Below are 22,235 nucleotides of genomic sequence, written 5' to 3' on the forward strand. Positions count from 1 at the left end.
TAAAGAAATCAAATTTCACAGCACACAACAAATGGATAGAAGTGTTTATACATTTATAATTACAATGGAAAACAATTATGTTCATGAAATATATGTGTTTATAACATAGCAATAACATTGAATATTTTGACATAATGCATGCAAATAAAATAAATGAGAAATTCTGAACTTGAATTAACTTTCATAACAAAGACTGGAATATATTTGTATCTCAGTGACTTGTCTCAGTCTTAGACTCTGGATTTGCAAATAATTATGCATGCGTCATCTCATTGACAAGACAGAGGCCTTTAGCTATTGGTCCATGAGCTGAGTCAAGTTTGTACAGACTTTTTCTTACTGTCATTGAAGTGAACTGGAAAACCTCAATTGATTCCCATGGGAGCAGGATTGTGCATCTTTACATCTTCATGTGACTATAAACTGACAGTTTCAGATTCTAAACTACAACTTTCACTCATACAAAGTCTCACTGAGCCTAACGCATGCCTAAGGACTACCTTGATGAATAAGGGTAACATGAGCAGGCCCTTAAAAATCCACCACAGTATTCTCAGCATTTAATTCAAATTTTATTTTAAGCAATGCTTCAGTTAAATAGGAGGGTCAATCTTCTATATTAGGGACACCTTCTTAGACAGGAAATAAATTCCATTCATTTAAAAACAGTACTGTCATGTTTCCTGTAATGTGTTGGGACTCATTTTATGGTCAAAACATCTTCCTTTTAGGCTTTCTAAAAATTAAAAATAAGAGACATGGTTACTAGTCATGGTTACAGCCTAATGACCTAGTAAATTTGATTTTAAATAGAATTTGTTTTATAGTAATAGGAATTAAAAACTGAAAAAGCTAATTTCTGTCCACACAGCAAAGATAATAACATTTGTTTAGAGTCTTGCATATCTTGTAAGTTCTCCAGGAGCAGAAAGTCAGGGCACATATTATGGGGAATTTTATAAACAGGAGAACAGATAGGTAGATTAGGGTCTCACTCCTATCTACAACCATGCTATGAGTAAAAATGCTGTTTTTGAATCATATATTCTGTACAACATCTTTTTAGGGTTTGTCTCAGAAGGATAGGGGAGGGGAGAGAACAGGCTCTGGATGGTCTGGGGGATGATCTGGGGGTGAGAGAGCATGCCCCTGGCCTCCAGCAACACCCCCCCCCCAACCCCACACACATCCCCAAGGCCCTGCCCTGAAGGATCCAGGCAATATCGGGTAAGTCTGCTAGTGGTCTATATTATAGTCTCTGGATGACAGTGGGAAACAGAGATGGAGGATAGTCAAGAGTCTTTTTTGTATGTGGTCTTCCTATTTGTGGTGAGATACAAACCAGATCCTTGGCCAAAAATTTGAATTCTGCTAAACCTACCTATAGGCCATATACATTCAGTGTTGTCTTGTGGCACATACAAGAAATGTTTATGGGGTAGATCAGGTGAGCATAGGAATTTCGCCCCCACCCCATATATTGTGAATGGGTAGGGGAAACACAACAAAGCAAAGGGTGATTAACAACGAATGTCCACATTTTCAAACACTGTTGATGTAATTGTAACATTCTAATATTATTTAGATAATAATAATAATTACAGATGATTTATTTACAACCTTAACTGTGCCTCCACACATTTTTTTGTTTGTGAATACACACAAGATTTTTAACAGTAGAGCTTTGCCAATACACGTGAAATTGTCTATTTTGATTTTAAAATTTTTTAATTAGATAAGGGAAATGTAACTTAACAAAAGCTTGTTCATGAAATACATGCAAGTATTTTATCATGCACTGAAATTCATTAGTTACATAGGGCATAATTAATGAATTATGTGATGATGTTTTTCAGTGTTGTGAATGAAACACATAATGAATTACATGTGCTGTGAGATTAATCTGAAAGTTCTCACTATCATATATCAAGACTATGCATCAGTTCACTTGCTAATCACAAGTCTGAGTAGGTACCTTTCTAAAAGTTTGTCAACACTTATGTATATTCTTAGCTTTACACAAATTAGTAGTGCAGTGGGTTCAAGATATGCATTCCCATAAATATTTACAGGATTGGTTCCAGAATCAAGATCCCGTCATACATTATATTCTTTGTTTTCAAATTAATTTCAATCTGACAATATTTGTAGCCTTTCTTTAAAAGAAAAACATAAAGCCATACCTCAAACTCTTCGGTAAAACCATTACTTGCATGTAAGTCTGCAACATGTTTTGGAAAATGTTTTATTGGAATTGCTCCAACATCATCTTAGGGTGGGAAAAGGAAAAAGACATTTGTGAAGGATAATAACCCAGAGTGATCTATAACAAGATTTATATTTAGGCAAATTATATAAAATCCCCAAATTAAACATGCAGCGTGTATAGCTTTTGGTATTTGTCGTCTTCTTAAAATCATAATCCATTTCACGAGGCATAAAGGATCTGCCAACGAAGGGTTCTGGGGTTGGCAGATCCCAGTCTAGACTGCTGCACTATGCCAACAAACAGCTGATCGATGGAGCCATGTAGTCTAGACACACAAGTTTTGCTAAGGCCTACTATGAAATAAGGCATACAACTTCCTCATCCATATCTTCCTCCACCATTGAAAGTTCCCTTTTTTCCTTATGTCTGCTTACCCACGATCACTGGGGCTTATCCTGCAAAATGCTGAGACTAGAAATGGAAGAGAGCTCTCTACTCTTACTGAAGTGAAAGAGAGGTAAGAGTTTCAGCGAGTTGCTGGAGCTGGTTTAAAATGATACAGCAGGAATATAGTTCTTTAGTAATGCTGGCGGAGAACAGTAGAAGGTATGACTAGATTCTGGAGTCAGAATGATTGGCTTTGAGTGGTGTTATATTGGGCATGTGGGGCCAGGCATATGGATCCCAGACTAGGAAATTAAGCCACTATTATGCCAGAGACTGTGTTAAAGTGTGAGTATCAATGCTAGTGTCAAGGTAATTTTTATTCTCTCTTTCATCCCTAGACAAATCACTCATGCAAGAATTTTTTTTTTAAATGTTTTGTACCATAATAAGTTTCTGTAGTTGTAATTATAGGTACTAATTTTGTGTGTCATCCTGAGAAATTTTTAGCATCTGTAAAGTCTCAGGATCATGGACTTATAGTGCAATTCTTCACCAAAGTTTGTTTTTTCCTCAGAGAAAAGTGTCATCACCATTAATGAGAATTAGATACATCAGGAAAACTTTCTGGATACCACGAATAAAATATTTGTAAATATGACAAATTGATATTGATGGGCTTTTCATTTTGCACTTAACATGCTGTAATCAGAATTTTCAGGCTGATGTTTTCATTTGAGAACCTCACTTTCATTCTTTATGTAAATACAAAAAAAATTATGTGCAGAATATTCATTAAGGATCATGTAACAAATCTTCAGGATTTTTAATCTGCAGGTCTCCAAAGAAATATGCTTTGTAAATAAAATCATCTGTTCTGTTAATTCATTGTTAAAGGGACACATTATTTTAACTTGTTTTGGCTCTAAAAGGGAGAGACTTTTTTCCATTGAAAGCTTTTTATAGATTAAACATATGACTATTTCACAATATGCAATTTCATAACCTTTTATATGGTAAGGAAACATCAATAACACTGCATAAAGACCAGCTATTTACAGTAACAGATGTTCATCATTTAGGACACCTAATATTTTTAGGCTTCAGTTACCAAGAATTTGTTGATTTGTATTGAGATCCATCTGCTCTTTCCTTACATGAATGGACACGAATACTAAAATTGAATTAGGCAGTCAAGCCTAAGAAAAACAGCACAAATGTGTAATACCATCCTTCAAGTGTAGGTGAAGGATTCTGGCATGAAGTAAATTTTACAATGAGCTCAGAACATAGAAACAAGCACAAATATTCTCACACACAAACTATTGTTAAATCTTCCTCAGATACAGTCTGACAATGCATGAATTGAATTCAGTAATAAAACTCTCATTGACTACAATGAACATAGGACCAAACCTCAGACAAAAATATTGCCAATTTATGACCATGACCACAGGGGCCTGAGGAGGGAAAAATAATATTTTTAAAAGTGGCAACAAAACTAGCACGTGCCAACCAGACCTCTTATTCTATCTATATAAAAATATTTTCAGTATTCCTGGAGTTTGGCAACCTCTTGAGTCCTAATCTTAAAACAAATCAAGTTTGGAAACAAACAACTCAACATTTACTGCCTCTTTGGCACCTTTCCATCAGGCTGCTTTAGCTAGAGATGTGTAATGGCTGGAGAGGGCAGGGCAAAACTGGAACATAGACAGTAAAGGAGAAAGGCAGTTGCTCACATTTGTTTTTTATGGGCAGGGCTGAGTTGTCCTCCGGCTAGTTCTGACTCCAGGAGTAGGCCTTTTTGTTAGTTTACAGGCATCATCGGCACTGTCCAAATGATTGGACTAGTCCCCAGGTCCCATCCCGAAAACCCAGAGTTGCCTGATTCATGTTAAAGATCTCTAGGGAACATTCTGTATCTCTCAGGCATGTGGAACTCCCGCGGATCCCAATGAGAATGCATAGAAGGAATACAGAATACGCAATAGAAATGTATGGAGTGTTTGCATTCAGTTCTAATCTGTATACTATTATAAAAGGAGAGGTGTCCGTAACACCGTCTGTCACAGAGAATATTTGAGAAGACTTAGGAAGTTCCTAGAAAGTGTCAAAATGAGTGAGAAGTGATAAGCATGGCCAGGGCCCCTCCCCTCGGGCTGCCATTGGCTCGGCGCCACACCAGCAAGTGGACGGCAGGTGAAGTGGAGAGCTAGTGGTGGTGGTGACACTATGCAGACGTGTGCATGCTGGGGTGGGCAGCTCACAGACTGGGGTCCTGTGCTACTCCTGTAACCTGTCTGGAAGGTGGAGGTGGTGGGGACAGCAGAGCATGGAAGGGGGACAGCACCTTGCAGCCTTCAAGCAGCGGCTGCCACGCTTCTCCGAGTGGCACATCAAGCCCAGGGACAAAGAGAAGCGGGATATGCTGCGAGTGGTGGCGCTGGCGGTAAATCCTTGCCTACTGCGCCCCACCCAACCCTTCCTCTCCCCCCCCCGAGGTCTTCCTGTGCCCTGCTCTCTCCCCCATGCCTGCCCCGCATGCCTGCCCCCCATGCTGCCAGCTCGCCTGCCTCACTTCCTACCACATCCTCCCATTCCCATCTCTGCCGCCCCACAGCCCACTATACCACAGTCATAAGTTGGGGCTCAGCTAGTAAAAATAATACTTAGCAATTGCATAGTGCTTTTCCGGCTCAAACATTTTTACCTACATTATGCTGCTATGAGCCTCTCACATACAGTGTATTGAGTAGTCTTACAAAATATGTTAATAGATCTAAAAATGCAATGCTTAAAAAAAGCCCATTTGCATTGGAAAATCTAAAACTTGCTCAGTTAAAAAATCTATCACAACAAAGTAGGTGAGCATTATTCCTAATTATTTCTAACCTTCCCACAAAAAGTTCTGTATATTTTTGTTACTTTAAAAGGTTCTTTTCACTTGTTTTAAATTAGCATTAATTACTATTTTTAGTATAAAATCCCCAATATCAAAACATACATATGAACTACACAACAACTGTGGATGCAATCCCCAACTTCACCTCCCCGACAGTGGAACACTGTATCTTCTTATACTGAATTGATAAGTATAGATTGTAAAAACAAACACAATGCCACTGTTAAACAATGTAATTAACTATACTAACAAAAGTTGTCAATGGATGACCCAAAGTAAATAAATGAAACAAACAAAAATGGGAACTACTGCATGAAATTCATTCTTAGATCACTTTAGAGAATTCTTTGAATTTCCTGAGCTATACCTATTAGTTTTGTGATTAGCCATTTAAAATGGTATGCTCCTCTCACATTGCTGGATTTAGAAGGAACACTTTAAAAATATCTACTTTTCAGTTATAAATAGCAATCAAATACTTGAGATTTAATAAATAAAATCTATTTATTAGTAACCTATATGGGACAGATTTTATCCTTACTTACTCTAAGTAGTTTCTTACTCCTCAAATAATGATTCAGTTTTCAGTGGCACTACTTATAGAATGACATACAGAATATGGTTCACAGATGTTAGCAGAAAGTTTTGTTCAGTACATCTCCCTAGCAGCCTCTGTCACAGGGGAGGGAGTCTGATAGAGCCCTGGCTATAATTTAAAGGTGCTTTATTCCCACAGAATATTCAGGTGAGCCTATTGGCATTGTCTGACACCCTTAAGGGGAGACCTTCCCTCGAAGTATAGCTGTCTCCATGAATACATGGGGGTGCAAATTTCAAATACTTATACTCTGGAGTGGTGAATCAAATCATGTTTATAGCTTTGGGACTGTGTATGAGGAATGGTTATTGACCCAAAAGCCACTTACCACACAGTTTAATGACAGTACACTTTAACATTCACCATATTTTTCAATTACAACCAATAATTCACAAAATATTCCAAAACAAGTTACCTAAAACTGGGAAGACTGGTGCAGTAGGAGTGGAAATCACTCTAGGTGATGTGTTATCTTCTAAGTAAAAGTGAGCAGTCTGGAAGCATTTCCTAAAGAAAAAAATCATTTGTAAATACAGCAAATATATATGTTTTCTGAGACATTTTCTTGAAATATTGATAGTATGATAAAAAAAATCAAATATCTGAGAACTTTTTCTCAGGAACCTCAAAACACACCTGTTACAATATAAATGTTCACTGTAAGTCCCACTATATTTCACTAATGACATTATGCCCACAATTTACGACACCACATAGCTGTACATTAGCCCAGAAGTTCAAAATAATTTATGTTATTTTTACCTGTACCAGAGGCAGAAGATAGAGCAGACATCAGCCATAGTGAAAGCCAAGAAAGTGTGAATCTGCACTTAGAACCACTGTAGACGCTGTACAGCACTTTCAAGTAAAATGAAATTCCATTGCCCTATTCACCCAGCCATATCCACATGATTTGACTTCTTTCGAATTCTAGGTACTGTACCATTCCTAAACTGGAATTATGTCTGAAACCACTTTCACTGAGACACCTTTACTACCACAGGTATTGAAATAAGCAAAAGGCAATATGCTGTGTAGAAAACTAGACAGAAGCTCACAGTGCTCTTATAATTGGGGAGGGGAAGTTTCTTCTTAATGTAGCCATCTCACTGAGCACATCTTAACCAAGGAAGTCATCATGATGCAGATAGCTGAAAGCAGGGGAGTTTATGATTCCAACAGATGCTGGCCGTGTTGCAGAGGGGTTTAAGGATGCATACTAATGGAACCAACCTTAACTATGGCCCACAATGAAACTTGAGTCTATTTCCATACCCCAGCTGTGAAGATAATATGAGCAGCATCTGGTAAGAGCATAAAACAAGCTATTCAAAGGAGTAAATAACCAACTGCTGCTTTAAGCACTGCACACCCTCCTTAATTAAAAAACTCACCAGATAATTACACTTGCTAATAACATTCTTTGCTGTGGGCCATTTAATCTATTTGAAACATTATTCACAAGTGGTTAACTTTAAAAAGAGATACTTGTTTCAGGGAAAATATTAATCTCATTTTATATTTATGAATTTTCATTCACTGAAAGCCACTGGCTAAAAATGCATTTGAGTGATTATTGTTACTCTAAATTCAACTTCCATACAATAGCTTTTTCCAAACTAATAATTCTGCACAGAGAAAATACACTTTATAATTAATCTGTGTGATGTTATATTAAAAAAAGAGTTATATCCAGCTTTTGTATTTTAAAACAAGGTCTCTCCACTTTTCAGGACTCAGTCACTCCTATTCCCACCCAATTTTATGAAACCTATTAAAATATTTTTAGAAGAGAAAACTTTGGGTTCACATGGGTGGATTTGATGTGAGGAAGTTTGCAAATAAACTGGGTTAAAGTCAGCAGATTCTCCGTTGGGTTCTGAGACCTTTGCCAGGAAAGATTCAACTTGCTAGTTATCTACTTTTCCTGCCACACTGATTATGTAATCCTACATTTTATTTCAGTTTTCAAATTCCTCCATAATTTTTCTGTCCCATTCCAGTAATTTCAAACTCATTGATCTCATCTTCACAGCTGTCCATACAGAGGTCCCTGTTAACATCTTGGCTTTCATTCCACTCCATCTCCAATTTTGTGAATGTATTTATTCTGACATGAAGATGTGCTCATTGTTCCCACTGCTCTATACTTTGCCCTCCTCTTATGAACTTTATTCTTTGGGGTTTTTTTTCTCTTCATGCTGCTCCCTATTCCTGGAAGAGCCTCCCTGCTCCATTCTGAAAATAGCCTCAGTGCAGTGCTGAGGACTCCCTGGTGAACAAAGCTATTGCAGGGCATTATTTATGATGACAAGCTGAAGAACATAAGACTATTCAGAGTAGAGAAGAAGAGGCTATGGAGATGTTATCATTTTCTTGAAAAAAACTCATAAATTTAGATCACAGAGATTTGGGTGAGAACTGTTTCAACTAAACATTGGGGAAATTTGTGGACACTCCTGGAGTTATTTTTTTATCCTTTGGACTGTAATTGATGCTTGGAATTTTCTGTCCTTATAGCTCCTGGTGGAGTCCCCTCTAGCAGGATTGTAAAGGAATAAAACTATAGTTACATGAACAAAATCTTGGGCTGTGTCTAGACTGCATCCCTTTTTCATAAAAGGGATTCAAATTAGACATATCGCAATTGCAAATGAAGCGGGGATTTAAATCCCCCCCAGTTCATTAGTATAAAAATGGCTGCCGCTTTTTTCCGGCTCGGAGCTTTGCTGGAAAAAAGCGCCTGTCTAGACATGGATCTTTCAGAAAATAAAGCCTTTTCTGAAAGATCCCTTATCCCTCTTAAAATGACTCAATCCAACCCCGGGGGAGGCAGGAAGCAAACCCATGACCCTGTCCTCCCCAAGCGGGCACCCTATTCCCTAGGCCACATAGGAACCTAGGGATAAAATGAGGGATGAGGGATAAGGGATCTTTCAGAAAAGGTTTTATTTTCCAAAAGATCCACGTCTAGACTGGCCCTTTTTTCCTGCAAAGCTCCGAGCCAGAAAAAAGCGGCAGCCATTTTTATGCTAATGAAGCAGGGGGGATTTAAATCCCTGCTTCATTTGAAATTGCAATATGTCTAATTTGCATCCCTTTACGAAAAAGGGATACAGTCTAGACACAGCCTTGAAGTATTAAAGGAGGTTGAGGTTAGAGAAAGGAGATTCACATGAAAATCAAACTTGGCACCAAGAAGGAACTTTCCCTCAAGGAATATCTGCAGGAGACTTGGCCATCCACAGTAATCCTGTACTTATTTTATTCTGATGTATAAAAATAAAAAACAAAACACTCATACACAAGCTCCAAACACTTGGTCAATGACTTAAAATTATAACATGAAAAATAAATCTCAGTTTCCATTCTGCCATGCAGTAGATCTTAATCAAATGTTAACACTCTCACAACAGCAGATAACACAATCTCTTATCTTTCTGCAGAGGCTGGGTAAATATGTGGGGTGCTAAATCAAGACAGTCAACTAATCAAGGCTATTCTGAATCAGAATCAAGATGATGACTGCAGCTACGCAATTCACATAGCTTGAGTTGAGTATCTTGCATCAATCTTCTCTGCCAGTGTAGACCTGATCATATTGAGGGCACCAATGCCCTCATTGACTGCAACTCCATCTGTTCATCATGGTGAGAGGGGTTGGTCTGTTAAGTAAGCTGCCCATTGGTCCAAGTGGTGTTCAATCAATCACACCTGCTACAAATCAGACTCATTAGAGGTGTCTCAAGTACAGCACCCAAAAAATAAGGCACCAAAATCACTAACTGCTTTTAAAAATCTGGGCATGATACTTAGTGAATTGTGCCTTTGTAACAGTGTGTGCTTTTTTAAAAAACATGAATAAATAAAAATAACAAAAAGAAAATCATGAACATTCCTTGATGCAATGATTCCAGAAAATCTTGTTCCATTAAATATATGTCACATTACAGTGTTTTGTCACATTTCCACAAGAAAAAAATTAAATTGAAAAAGATTTGTGTAATGATTTTCACATCTAAAAAGCACTTAAAGCATTCTAATAACATACTGTGTGTTAATTATCCCTTGTTGCCTCAAGTAAATTATACCCTTAAACATCTGGGAGAAAAAAATCCAAAGTATACTATTTAATCTAGAACAAGATTCATACTAAGTATTCCATCTGCTCTTCATCAGCAGTGAAAGCCTTCATGACTAAGCTAAGTGTTGATAGCCATGTCGCTCACTAATTATCACTCATCGTCAATGAAAAAAGTGATGACTGTTTTAAACTTGCAGACAAAAGTCCCATCAATCAATGTTAACCTCATTATTTAATTTACACCTTTTTGCCACAGTATTTCAAGCCCAAACTAAAATTGTGGAATTCATAATTCAGACATCGCACTTCTTAGAACACTCACTTAAAACCTGAGACAGTATTAAAGATGTTGCAATAATTAAAGAGGCTACAGCAGTAGAGTAAGACAAATAGCAGCACATTAAACTGCCATGAAAGAAATTAGAGCTGAGAGAATAAATTTAAAAGAACAGTTTAGGGCAAGACTGTCACTTGGACTATTTGTCAATATAGCAGTTTATAAGGGAATGAAAATCCTTCTACTCACTCTTTCACTCCTGTGCAGGCTAGGTAGACCTTGGGTCTGGCCATGCAGAATTAAGTTGGTGCTGTGTGTCTGGAATTCCCTCTATTCCCCTGAGGGCAGGGCCAGGCAAACAGGCTGAGCAGAGCAGCTCAATTTGCATGGATGGGGTATAATTTGCTGCTAGTACAGGACAGGAAAATTTCCATTTTTCAGAACTTGGGGGTTTTTTTTCACCCAGTGATCCTAATGTACAAAGTCCATTCACCAAAGTAAAAAGCCATTGCTAATGATAATTGGATCTAGAGCTTCAGACATGAAATCTTCAGAACCGGGATATAGGCATTTCCAGTGAAGCTCTATTATGAGGACTGAATCTTTTTTCTTTGGTTTTATGTATTCTATTTTTGGGTGAAAATCCTCCCAGAGAGGCTGCACAAAACAACGTATCCAAGGGGACAAGGCTGTGAAAGAATAAAAGGATCTCTTTGTCTACTTCACTGTAAACCTATGCTGTTGAAGAGGAAAAAAACCCATAATTATATTGCCTGGAAACTCCTTCCCTAAATTACTAGAGTGCTTAAACCACCAAACTAGAGATGGGCAAGATTATATATTTTAATTTCATATATGGAATCTGATAAAATATTCAGGAAACATCAGAGTTAAACATTTCTGCAAGTGAAGAGAGTATTACTTCATGAAAAAAGGGGAATTCTGCCTCATGAAATAGTCAAGAGTTGTGTATTTCTCCATGCAGAAGTTCAATACTTCTTTACAAAGAGCAGAGTTAAACTGCAAGCTTAGTTGTCTGCTATGTGCAATGGCTGTTTATTTTTGCAAACAATCTGAGGAGGTGGCAAAATAATTTCTACAATTTTTCCATGAATCTGAAAAACAGCTATTTGGCAGCTTTGCTAGGTATGATTCTTTTTGACTCATCTTCGAACCAAAGAGCTATACTAAGCAGAGGTTGATGGATATCTCTTCATTTCACTGAGCACCTCTGGCTATCCCACCATCATTTTTGTAAACATTGCTGTTAATAAGCACAAAGAGATCAGATTTTTGCAACTTTAAATATTTGGTGTGCAATTATCATGAATTTGGCTAACAACAAATAAAATTAAAAAGGCTCATATCTGGTATCAACTGTCAGCTTAAAATCAGCTAACCCTAAACATGTGAATTGCTTTGTTAGGTTGGATACAGTATCTATTATTTAGTTTTTCCTATGAAACATTTTGCAAGTACAAAGAATATAAAATTGCCATAGAAAGTAAATGTCCTAATTTTCCATTGACTTTAAAAAGAGCAGTGGGTGCACAGCACTTTTGAAAATCAGGCCACAAAGTCCTAACTTCTGTATGATATTTAGATTTCATTCCTTTAAAGAGAGTTGAAAATATGTTACTAGCTTTAGCATAATGTCAAGAAAATCTTGAAGATTAACAAAAAAAGAGCTCCATATTTTACTTTGTAATACATTGGAAATACACAAAGGATTAAATTAAACATCCAGAAGATATTACTGCTAATGGGATCTTTGTTATATTTTGAAAGCCTGGGGTTCAAAACTGTGCATTCTCTGAGAAAGAATACCAAATGAACACAATGTCATTTGACAAGAACAAGCTCATAACATGTGTAGGATTACTAAAACTACACCATGCAATCCGGGTCTTAAAGTGTATGGTGATGTTTTCTTTTGTAAACAGGAAAGATTTCAAATACCATTTAGCTTTAAAGATAAAGTCTTTTGGAACATAAATATGAACATTCATGTTGGACAATGTGAAATCTAAGAGAAGTCTGTCAATAAAATGAGAGAGTAACCATAAATCCCTGTGGTAGAATTCATAATCAACTGACTAGAAGTAATCTAGGAAATGAGTTGTGCAATTCTTCTGGACATTAACTCATTCCTTTCCAAGACTCACTATGCAGATGAGATATTTTAAAAACATAATTTCTTTGTGTACCTCCATTTCCCTCTATACTTTGCATTGCAAACCAGTTGGGGGCAGCAGTGAAAGGATTAAGTTTTCTTTCAGGGCAGGCAAGAAATGTAGGTTTGTGTGCCATCACTGTCTGAGCACAATGTATGGAGTCTTTAAGAATTTGGTGGAAACTTACCCAGATCAACAAGGTTCCTAGAAAGATAACACAAGCTCCAATGACACACCGATTGAATCTATCAGCAGCAAAGCTAAGCACAACACTCAGTCAAGAACAAAGGGCTAAGAGCTGTAAAGAAGGGGAATAAACCTGGAAGAAGCATGAGCTCTCTCACCTGGAAGCTGATTAAGGAAAGAAATCAGAGAAACAGAGTCTGAAAATGGAGTTCACTACAGATTGGTGAATTTGCTCTAGGCTGATCAGAATGGACTAGGCATTAACCTTTACTTCTCTATGCCAGTGGTCCCTAAGCTTTTCATGTTCCCCTTACTCCTGTCTGTACCCCTTCCCTGGAACTGGGGCTAGGAGTGGGACCACAGCTCTGAGGCAGGAGGAAGACATGGCTCTGGGACCAGAGCTAGGGGTAGTTCTGGAGCCAGGAGCAGGGCAGCCAGGTGCCAATGCAGAGGGTGAGAGGTGCAGGTGGGCTAGCAGACGAATTTGTGGCCAGGGCAGCTCTTTTCCCAGCCTTGACCCCAGCTTTGGCCCCAAGCTGGGAATGGAACTATGACCAGCAGCCAAGGCTAGCTGGCATGGGGCCAGGAGCAGAACTACACAGAGGCTGGGGACAATGCCAAGAGCCATGGATTCAACTGGGTTAGGGCCGGAGCTGAGCTGTGAGCAGAGAGGGACTGTCCTGAGCCCCACTGTGCCCCTGAAGGTTCCTCCATGCTTTCCTTTGGGGGTTCCTCCTATACTTTGGGGGCCTCTGTTCTGTGTTAACCTAGGGGTTGTCAACCTAGGGGCAGTTAATCTCCAGGTAACTGATAAATCCTGCCTGCTTGAAAACACTGCTTGAGTATCACTGCTGAGGTGTATTAGTTCCAGAACAGTGTGCAAATCTCAAACGAGGAGCCTATTTCAATTGGTCTCACTAAGCAGAGCTCGTGGTGTGAAGCAGGAGTACTGAAGCCCCAGAGTTTCAGTTGCAGAATGCAGTGAGGCCACATGGTCTAACCTTAAGGAAGACTCAGACTCCTTAGGGGTCTGGAATATTGAAGAAGTTCCTCCAAAAGACTGTTTAGACCATGACAGGATCCCATTTATGACTGGCATCTTTTGGCACTATTACAATATAAATTATAACCTGGGACCAGATAGCTCAGAACCACAGTATAACAGCAGGTTTGGGTAAGGCTTTCCCTCTGCAAGGGAATTCCTCCTTAACTGCCCCAGAGAATAAGCTGTGGAGTCCACCATTGGCACTAGTGAACCACCAGTGTTCACCATGGATCTTGGGGGATCCATGGGAGGATAGGGCTATTCTCCTGGAGCCTCTGTCTCCTTGCTTACTTTGGTCCCCAGAAAATCTTGTAACCAATGGAGCCATGATATAACATGGTGGAGCTAGGCATAAGCAGAGTTAACAATTGCTTAAGACTATAATACGAACTTAGTATTACCCCTTCCTGCCAATTCATCCCATTTCACATGGATGCTATGTGTTATTGAAACACACACACCTAGTGGGTATGGGTTACTGTCCCATGTGGTGGCACTCAGACCACTTACAGTTAGAGATCAGAATCAGTGAGTTCTACAGCCTAAACTGAACACTAGATGCCTTTATAGCTCAAGCTTATGCAGCTCCTTTACTAAACTCCTGAGGTCCCAGGTTTGAATTCTCCTGGGGGATTTCTTATGCTGGCTTTTTTGTGTGTGAGAGAAAATAATGCAATTGCTATTCTTAGGATGTGGGTGAGCGGTAAGAGGAATTCCAAAATATTCTTGCTTAGGAACTCTAAAGGGCTAGCACTGCCTCTGGCTACTATGGAATCCCCTAGCTATGACTGTTGTCATTGCCCTAGCCATAACCCTCCATATTTCCTGTGGAATCTCCACTGGGCCAGAGGAGCACAAAGTGCAGACGCAGTATCTGCTGATCCCTTCCTCCCCCACTTTATATGGGATGGTGGAACTGTGTGAACGCATGTGTGTATGAGAGAGAAAAGGTTTCATCTCTGATCATCTATTGTATTCTTGGCTTAATGTAGAATCTGTGTTTGCCCGGAAGACCCTTGAGTTAGGGGCTGTAACTTCCTCTGCTTTTTACATCCTCTTATATGCTGATGGTGCTCCATAAGTAATTTTAAAACACAACAAAATAGCCATGTAAAAATAAAATTTGGATTGATACAGAAATATATTTCTATACACGTAGCTTCTCTGCATTATAATATGCATCATAGGACTTCCACTGACGTGAAGAACTGTGGGATCACATAGTGAATTTGTAAATGGCCCTACAGTTACATTTCTGTTACATGTGTGATGTTTAATTTTATTTTCCCTGTATCATTTAATACCTAACGGTAAACAATCACATCAACTATTTGCTTTAAAAAAATCTCTTGATATGATAGTGGACCTTTTTAACAGCTTTCCAAAAATAGGTATTACTGCAATACAAATAATTAATAATAGTAGCTATTAGAGAGTCAGGATCCTGAAAATTTGTTCCATAATGTCAATTACGTTTTTCTAATTGACAAAATATGAACTTTTTAAAACTACAAAAATGCATAACTTACCTCCAGTATATGAGAATACCCACAAGAATCACTAGACAGATAAAAGTCAGAGCTGATACGACCACAAGTGGTATAACTGTCTTCTTCTCTGATTCCAGACTCTCAGCTAGACCAATACGAGACTCATGGCTACTATTACTTGCCTCTGTAGTCAGAGAAAATTGAAATAATCCATATTTAAATGTTGACAAAAAAGTACAACATAACTGAATGTGTTTATAAGAGCCCTAGATAATGTCACTTACCTTTCTAATTTGTACTGTATACTGCAGAAAATATACATATTTGCAAACCAGTTCAAAGAAAATAAGCAGACAGAAAGGACAGCAAAGCATTAGCGTTTATGCAACACAGCATCCCAGCAGTGTAGAAGCTCTTTGTAAAAATGCAGAATTTTGTTAAAATATGATTTCAAGAAGAAAAATTTTCACTCTTAAATTTCAGTTAGCAGAACATCCAATGATCTGAGGGATCTAAATATATAATACTGAAGTGTATAAATATAGCTTTAATATTCTATTTTACTCATGTAATAAAAACCATTGTTATTTTTATTAATAAACAATGTTCATAGCACAGCAAATAGCTACATGACGGCTAAATTGCAACTGAAATTGCATTAGTTTAATGTTTTGTCAGTCCTGTAAATTTGGCTTTTAGATTTATGGGAGAAATGTTGCATCCACTGAAGAATTCAGCTGAGCCAAATTTCACTTCTTATTTGGCTTTTAACAGAGAATAAAATGATTCTATATAAAATAGATATATTTTATAGATCTCACATGTTTCTATTAGCCTTATATTACCGATGCCTGAAATGCTCAGGCCCAGGGGTACATTGGGATCTCAAAATATATTTTTATTATTTTATTAAAATAAAGGAACACAGTAAAGGGCCTGGCCCTGCAACTCTTTCTCAGGTCAATCCTTAAATTTTAACTCAATAAGACTTTTCACAGTAGCTAGAGTTGCGAGTTTTGACCCAAATGACAGTTTTTCTAGTGAGTGTAGTTCACCCATGTCATTGTCTATGCTTTTTATATTTTATTATAACTACAAATGAAAAGGTACTTCACCAGTGTTGGAATTAAGGCCCCAATATTTCTAAGAGCACTGCTTGGAGGGGAGGGGGAAAGGAGGCCTTATGCAGGGCTCCAAGTCAATGGCCCTCTCTCTACATGGGAGCAGGAATCTGTCTATGTGGAGTCACTTGCAGGTTTGGGGCCTAAGGGAGCAATTCTAAAGTTCTACTTGAACAAATCTGCCCTTTGATGGAGGGCTAGTGGGATTTTTGTCCTAGGAAGAACAGCAGGAGCAAATGCTCCTTTCTGAAATGCTGCTGCTATTAGAGCTATTTGGAAAGTTGTTGGTGTAACAGTTTTCCTCTCAAAGGGTACATCTAAACTACATGGCTCCATCAATAGAGGCTCCTTTATGCCTCGTGAAATGAGGTTTACAGGATTGGCTGATGAAGGGTTCTGGGGTCGTCAGATCCCTGTCTAGACTGCCACGCTGTGCTGACAAACAACTGACCGGCACAGCGCAGCGACCATTTTGATTTAAATGAAGCGGCGATCGATGGAGCCATGTAGTCTAGACGCACCCAAATCTGCCATCAAATCTGCAACTTTTTGCAAAATCTTGATTTTGATACAATTTTCTTTAAGCATAGGAAAAAATATTTCAACATTACTGGAGGAGAAACTTCTGATTTTTCATTTTAAAGCATTTTTTATTTTAAAAATAAGATGAAATAAAAAACTCAAAATTGAAATATTTCAAAATTTCATCTTGTCTGACTCCCTGTATAACAGAGACCATAGAATTTCCCCAAAAATAATTCCTAGAGGTTAAATTTTAGAAACTCCCCCCAGTCTTGCTTTAAAAATTGCCACTCATAGAGAATCCACCACAAGTCTTGGTAAATTGCAACAATGCTTAATTCTCTCATCATTAAAAAGTCATACCTTCTTTCCAGTGTGAATTTGTCTAGCTTCATCTCCAGCCATTGGATTGTTTTATAGAATCATAGGACTAGAAGTTACCATGATAGGTCATCTTGGCCAGTTCCCTACACTCATGGGAGGACTAAGTATTATCTATCTAATCTACATCTACACTGTAAAATTTTTGTGCAAGATGTCTTTTGAGGAAGAGTTCTTGTGCAAAAACACGTCCACACCTCAAAGCGCATCGCAAAACGATGTGCTTTTGTGCAAGAGAGCGTCCACACTGCATGGATGCTCTTATGCAAGAAAGCTCTGATGGCCATTCACAAAATGGTCATCAGAGCACCCGTGCTTTTTCCCATAGGAGTTTCTTGTGCAAGAAACCCCACTGGAGTGCCCACACTTGCCTTTTTGCACAATAGCTATAGTGCAAAAGGGAGTTAGTTATGCCTCATAGACAGGGCATGAAAAATAATATAATTTACTCGCCTGTGGTGAGTAGATTACGACCCGGAAGAACTGGCGCAGAGCGATCTGCGCATGCGCAGAATGCAGAATGGTGCGAAACCGCACAGCTGGCGAGCAGGGCTCGCCGCCGCTTGGCGAGCCCTGTTCATAGAAGAAGGTTTACCTAGAGCGGCAAAAGCCCTCTGCATTTGAAGTGTGGACGCTCAATAGGTTTTTGCACAAAAATGGCCATTTTTGTACAAAAACCTTGCAGTGTAGACGTAGCCCTAGAGTCTAGACTAACCCTGGCAGGAGTTTGTCTAACCTGCTCTTAAAAATCTCCAGGGATTAAAGAGTTCATAGCTTCCCTATGCTATTTAATTCAGTACTTACCTACCCTGTCAGGAAGCTTTTCCTTATTTCCAATACTAAACCACCCTTGCTGCAATTTCAGCCTATTGCTTCTTGTACTGTCCTCAGAGCTTCAATAAATGTTATCTCCCTCCTCCTTGTAAGAAACTTTATATACTTGAAAACTGTTATCATGACTCTCCCCGTCTACTCTTCTCCAAACGAAAGAAATCAATTTTTCTCAATCTTCTCTAATAGGTCATGCTTTCTAGACCTTCCATGATTTTTGTTGTACTCTTTCTACTTTCTCCAATTTGTCCACATGTTGTGCATGTTTACACTAGAAAATTATTTCAAAAGAACTACATTTGAAATAATAACTCCCAAAATAACTATTTCAAAATAAACTTATTCCCCGGGGAAAGCTGGAGTATAGATTTCAAAATAATGAGGCTGTTACTTTGAAATAACGAGTTTGGTAGTGTGAACGTTCTACTTTTTAGTTCGAAATAAGGGGGGGTTATTTTGAAATTACTCCCTAGTGTAGACCAGAGCCTTTTCTGTATGTGGTGCCTACATCATGACATAATACTCCAGATGAGGCCTAATCAGTACAGAGCAGAACAGCAGAATTACTTCTTGTGTCTTGCTTGCAAGACCCATGCTAATACATCCCAGAATATTTGCTTTTTTTGCAACAGTATTACACTGTTCAGTACTATTTAGGTTGTGACCCAATATGTGACCCCTAATCTCTGTCCTCTGTACTCCTTTCTAGTCAGTCATTTCCCATTTTGTATGTGCACAATTAATTGTTCCTTTATAAGTTGAATACTTTGCATTTGTCTGTATTGAATTTCATGCTGATTATTTTAGACCATTTCTCCAGTTTGATCATTTTGAATTTTAATATCTTCCAAAGCACCTGCAATCTCTCATAACTTAGTATCATCTGCAAAGTTTATAAGTGTACTTTCTATGCCATTCTCTAATTAACGAATAAAGATATTGAACAGAACCAAAGCCAGAACTAATTGCAGGACCCCACTCAATATGCTCTTTCCACTTGACTGGGAACAACTGGGAATGATTTTCAAACTAATTATGTACCCTTCTTACAATAATTCCATGTAGTTTGGAATAATTTTCTCTAGTTTGTTTATATGAATCTCATGGAAGACCTTACTAAATTCAAGATATACCTCAGCTACCACTTTCTCCCTATTCACAGGTCTTGTTACCCAAAGAAAAGTGTTAGGCTGACTTGACATGATCTGTCCTGATAAATTTATGCTGACAGTTGATTATCACCTAATTATCTTTTAGGTGTTTGCAAATTTATTGTTTTTGCAGATACTGAAGTTAAGATGGCGGATCTGTAATTCCCTAGGTTGTCCTTATTTCCCTTTTTTTTAATAAATGGGCACAATATTTGCCCTTTTTCAGTCCTCTGGAATCTGTCTTTCATGACTTTTTGAAGATAATTGCTAATGGCTTGGATATTTCCTTTGTCAGCTGTTTGACTATTCTAGGATGTATTTCATAAAGCCCCAGTGACTTCTAACCTGCCTAAGTAACTTTTACCTTATTTCTCTATTTTAGCCTATGATCCTACTTCTTTTTCACTGACATTCACTATGTTACCTGTCTAATCATTACTAACCTTTCTGGTGAAAATTGAAGCAAAAAATCATTTAGCACTTCTGCCTTTCCACATTTCCGGTTGTTGTTTTCTCTGCCTCATTGCGTAATGGGCTTATCTTATTCTTGATCTTCCTCCTGCTTCTAATGTATTTGCACAGTGTTTTCTTATTACTCTTTATTTCTCTAGCTAGTTTCATCTCATTGTGTGCCTTGGCCTTTTAATTTTTACACTTTTCTCTCCTAAACTGAGCATTATTCAGTATTTGTTCTCTTTGAGGGAACTGAGACACAGTAGCCAAGTCTGTTAAGATAAATATTGAGCTCCTTGAGTCTTTGACTATAAGGGTGCGTCAACACAGGACCCTAAACTTGAAATAAGATATGCAATTTGAACTGTGCAAATTGCATATCTTATCTCGAGTCTATTTCGAAATAGCTTATTTTGAAATCTGACGTATCTATACAGCACCAAATTCAAAATAACACACTATTTCGAGCCATCCTATAACCCTCGTACAACAAGGTTTACTGGGATGGCAAATTAGCACACCCGTTATTTTGAAAAATATTTCAAAATAATGGGCGGCTTGTGTAGACGCAGGGTAGCTATTTCAGGATACCTACGGTATCTCAAAATAGCCATGCAGTGTATATGTATCCAAAAGTCATATTTTTAAATCTTTACTCCTCTAGTAGTCCCACTAAAATCAAGAGTAGTAAAATCTATCCCTTAACACTTCTAAAACAGCACCCATTTAGAGAATACAAAATACAATACAAGGATTTTACAAATATCTAGCAAATTAATCATTTCAGTTGAGACAAAATGGAATTTAACTGATATTTCATTTAGCATAAGATTTGTAATTTGGGATCAACAAAACATTTGAAATCTCATTTTTTTGCAGAATGTAATTTATATTTTGTTGACAGCCCTACAGAATACCAAATGGAATCTGCAAAGGCCAAACATTGAATTATCCTCTAAAAGCTGCCAGAATTAGCAAAGTGATTAAAATATGTCAGTGGTAAAATCATTAGCAGGTTACTATCAGTTTCTTAAGCTCAAGGATCTCTTTTATAGAAAAGCCTCAACTTAGCTCCTGATTTTGGACTGCAGATCTTTTTACCTAACTTATAGGATTTAAACATCTAAATAACCCATTTCCTGTAAATGAGCAAGTTAAATTTCACAATTAGTTGCAGGTGCAGAATTGCAGTCATAGTATTGGAGGCTGTTTTTAAAAATCAGGGCCCAAATTTCTGGTGAATAAGATATGGGATCCATTCAGGTATCTCCTTGGCTACATCTACACTGGCCCAATAAAACGGAAGAGGCATGCAAAGCAGGTAAGTCAGAATAAGGAAATCCGCGGGGGATTTAAATATCCCCCGCGGATTTAAATAAACATGTCCGCCGCTTTATTTCCGGCTTGGGGAAAAGCCGGAAAAAAGCATCTAGACTGGCGCGATCCTTTGGAATAAAGCCCTTTTCCGGAGGATCTCTTATTCCTACTATTCCTGAAAGTAGGAATAAGAGATCCTCCGGAAAAGGGCTTTATTCCGGAGGATCGCGCCAGTCTAGACGCTTTTTTCCGGCTTTTCCCCAAGCCGGAAAAAAAGCGGCGGACATGTTTATTTAAATCCGTGGGGGATATTTAAATCCCCCGCGGATTTCCCTATTCTAACTTACCTGCTTTGCATGCCTCTTCCGTTTTATGGGGCCAGTGTAGACGTAGCCCTTTTGATTTTAATGGGAACTATGTCTGTGCATGACTGATTGGGATGTGGCCTTTGAATAAGTCCACTTGTTCAACTCTGGAGGTACTCTCACTGTAGAACATGATCTTATATTTTTCAGAACAATGTACCATACTTTAGTGAGTTAAATTAGGGGAGTGAAAAGAATACATTCTTTCAGCCATATAAGGTTGCTCTTTGTCATTGCATACAACCATGCTGCACAGCTAAAATACAAATTCACATTTCACACTGGAAACCACTATCACAGACCCAGAAGTGTACATGTGATATTTTATAACAGACAGATGCTCTCTCAGCACACTGTTAAAAGACAGCACTTATGCAATATTTAAGTAGCTCAGATATCTTGTAGATAGCTTTCAGTCTGTGGCAGATTTTGGCCCATTCCTATCTGCTCCCACTCAATCAAAAGAAGGTGAGCAAAAGGACTTCAAGGACAGTATAATTTGAGGTGAGATAACATACATTTCAATATAAATATGTAGCTAGCTCTTTACACAATAGTTTGAATATATTATTATGAAATAAAAGCTTATGAAAATACACTATTATTTGATCACTGATTTTATTAGGAGCCATATTCTGGTTCATGATAAAATGGGAGTAAATGTCAAATTATAGCCATCCACATGATGAGCTGGCTGATCCAGAGGGAAAGTTTAGCCTGGACAAAAGGGTCTGTCAGCCGC

General features: G+C 38.1%; 1 protein-coding gene across 6 annotated transcripts in view; it reads right to left on the reverse strand.

The window, feature by feature from the left end:
- Positions 1 to 22,235, reverse strand: part of PTPRZ1 (protein tyrosine phosphatase receptor type Z1) — a 188,144-nt gene that overhangs the window by 23,501 nt on the left and 142,408 nt on the right. For all 6 annotated transcript variants that reach the window (XM_089779119.1, XM_014573372.4, XM_089779120.1 and 3 more), the window contains exons 13-15: positions 15,392 to 15,536; positions 6,512 to 6,603; positions 2,184 to 2,269 (exon numbers count right to left, since the gene is read on the reverse strand). In XM_089779119.1, the coding sequence (XP_089635245.1) occupies positions 2,184 to 2,269; positions 6,512 to 6,603; positions 15,392 to 15,536 (323 nt within the window). The remainder of the gene's footprint in view (positions 1 to 2,183; positions 2,270 to 6,511; positions 6,604 to 15,391; positions 15,537 to 22,235) is intronic.

The sequence above is a fragment of the Pelodiscus sinensis genome, chromosome 1 (genome assembly GCF_052426305.1).
Source record: "Pelodiscus sinensis isolate ZL-2025 chromosome 1, ASM5242630v1, whole genome shotgun sequence".
Lineage (NCBI taxonomy): Eukaryota > Metazoa > Chordata > Testudines > Trionychidae > Pelodiscus > Pelodiscus sinensis.